The sequence below is a fragment of the Pygoscelis adeliae genome, unplaced genomic scaffold (genome assembly GCF_000699105.1).
Source record: "Pygoscelis adeliae isolate BGI_AS28 unplaced genomic scaffold, ASM69910v1 Scaffold71, whole genome shotgun sequence".
Taxonomy (NCBI): Eukaryota; Metazoa; Chordata; class Aves; order Sphenisciformes; family Spheniscidae; genus Pygoscelis; species Pygoscelis adeliae.
The window spans coordinates 8,416,229-8,418,735 of NW_008824356.1; the positions used below are offsets into that span (position 1 = coordinate 8,416,229).

The window sequence follows — 2,507 nt, forward strand, 5'->3', positions numbered from 1 at the left end:
GAAAAGCACTTGCCTGCCTGGTGTAAGGTGACCCATTTTGATCATGGAGCACACAAAAAGTACTCTCTAATTCCTCGCCCCAGCATGATGACGCAATGTTTGTTCATTATCCGGTTTTAATTTCATTTTCTGTCAAGCTGATTTATATATAGCTGTTTGCTATATAGAACAACTTTTTTTTTTTTAATGTGTCATTGATATAACCTATCTCTTGGTATGTTAAAATGTAGGCTCTGTTAAAATGGAATAATTAATTTTCTTTTAAGACTGAAACTCCAATTTCCTGGGCAATAGACATTTATTGCTTACAGGAAAACAAAACATCTCACATAAACATCTAACTCTGCAATACTCAATCACACAGGTACAGACTGGAAATACCTCCTTTATTGCATTACTCTCTTATTATCTTCCTTCCTTTTGGAAGAGGAAAATAGCTCTGTAAAAGCAATATTACTGTAGAAAGAAAATCTGTTGGTCATACAATCTCTACTAGTTACTTTTCTGGTATCTTTTCAAACACTGTTGAATACCTCTCCTAAGTGACCAATAAAAAATAAACCTCATGTTAGAAGAGTTAAAATTAGTTCAGGTAATATGCTTTTAGCTCCAGTCTGGAGAGGACATAAATTCCTTTGGAACAGTTAGTTGTATTAGTCATCTGCTGGTTGTTAGAGCATGTGCTGGTCACAAAGTATTCTTTCCAATTTTTTAAAACATTTTAAATATTTTTTAATATCCATTGAAAGAAATAAAGATTTATCTTCTTTAAAATGTCCACAAAAAATAAAAATCTGATCCATAATTGATTGTATTAAAAAGCCCTCATGGGTTAAATGATCATATTTTAATTTCTGATTTACAATTATTACTCTTAATACTGTCATTGGAAAAAATGGAAAGAATGTTAAAAATCTTCTCTGTTTTGTTTAAGGAACACAACCCAATTAGAACTGATGTAAAATACTCGTTGGATATTTTTTAAGTTAAGTATGATTCTAGGTCTTTGCAGGTTTACTGATTAAAAAGCAGGAAAGGCATATGATACAGTCTCTTTATGATTACATTTTATTTGATTTTGACATCTAAAATTGACATCAAAGACTCTTCTAGTCAATTTAATTTTGTGCATTTAAAATAATGATCAAGTTGCTCAGGGTATGTGTAACCATGCAAAATATTAAAAACTGAGTCATTAACTTCGATTAAGAGTATCAAAAGATAGTACTTAAATATTTTAATAATAATAATAAAAAATATAAAGAATATGCAAGGCATTCCAATTATTTTACAAGATCTATAGATTAGAAATATGATATATAAAATATTATTAGAAAAGTAAATAAAATACAGGACTACATCTTTTAAATGCTATTCCAGCATTAATAAATTTTAAAATTAAGAGAAATTTTGAAAGACAGAATCAGATAATTTAACCCAAATAGAAACGCCAGTTACTCTGAAAATCTGCACTAGTTAGTTGTATTGCAACTTTATTCACACTTCAAAGCCTTTAACAGTAGTTCCAGTATTATCATCCTCCTAATGATGGTGGAGAGACTCTGTAGAGCCATTTTCTCATCACGTTCAGTAGATCACTAGCAGTACAAATGCGACTCAGTCTAAACTGTGTGCGAATAAATATTTCTTAAGCTTGCTGTCTGGTTTTGCTTCTGAGCCACATTACTCCTTACATCCTTTACGACATTCACTGCATGGCTAGAGTTTCTCTCTCAGTTCATGTTAGAGCACATTTTTCCCTCAGCAATATCAAAGCATCAGTTGCCCTGATGATCTGTTTCTCTCTAGAGAAATTCCAACAGTTGTTGCAGCGATGGCCCAAGGACCATCTTTGTTTCTTTCCTTCCTTTTTAATTCTTCAATATAGAGAAATATGCCAATTTACCTGAGGGCTAGATCCCCTTAGAGAACTCCAAGGTGATCTTAAGTGGGGAAAAGGGAAGAAATGTGATTCTGAAATGTGAAATAAGGATGTTTGCTTTTGCTGCTTAATAGCACTGTTGTGTTTCTTTGATTTAACTGTATTCTGCGGTATAGCGTGCGTCTAAGGCATCAGACAAAATCAAAATCCTGTTAAAAGTTCCTCCCTCAGACACTGTCCGTGTGTCTGGCAGTGTCGTGGCAGTTGGATGGGGAAAAGAATGAGAGGAAAAATAAAGTGGCATGATGAACACGAGCCATGGCTTGCCAAAGTCTGAGACTTGTTTCTTTTTCTGTTTGCTGGTGTTTAGCTACATCTCCATAGATGAAACACTTCAGAGTCTGGAGGCCCATTCCTTCAACAGTTTAAGTAAAGTCACTCATATGTAAGTACTGTAATTAAATAAATGAATACAGTGATAAAATAAATTTGGGCATGTGTGGAAATAACATACATGTTGATGTTTGAGTTGTCATTCTTGTCTCCTTTGTAGCTAAATATTCCGTGTCTCATTTCCTTTCTCCGTAACGTGGAGTCAGTCTCTTTTCTGACTGGTTCTTTCTTT

The 2,507-nt window shown here is 33.4% G+C and overlaps 1 protein-coding gene across 3 annotated transcripts in view; it reads left to right on the plus strand.

Annotated features, from left to right (window-relative positions):
* TSHR (thyroid stimulating hormone receptor) overlaps window positions 1-2,507 on the plus strand; it is an 82,906-nt gene that overhangs the window by 33,094 nt on the left and 47,305 nt on the right. The window contains exon 3 of one of the 3 annotated variants that reach the window (XM_009319423.1): window positions 2,253-2,327. The exons of the other annotated variants lie outside the window; for them this stretch is intronic. Coding sequence (XP_009317698.1) covers window positions 2,253-2,327 — 75 coding nt within the window. The remainder of the gene's footprint in view (window positions 1-2,252; window positions 2,328-2,507) is intronic. 3 annotated transcript variants of the gene reach the window in all.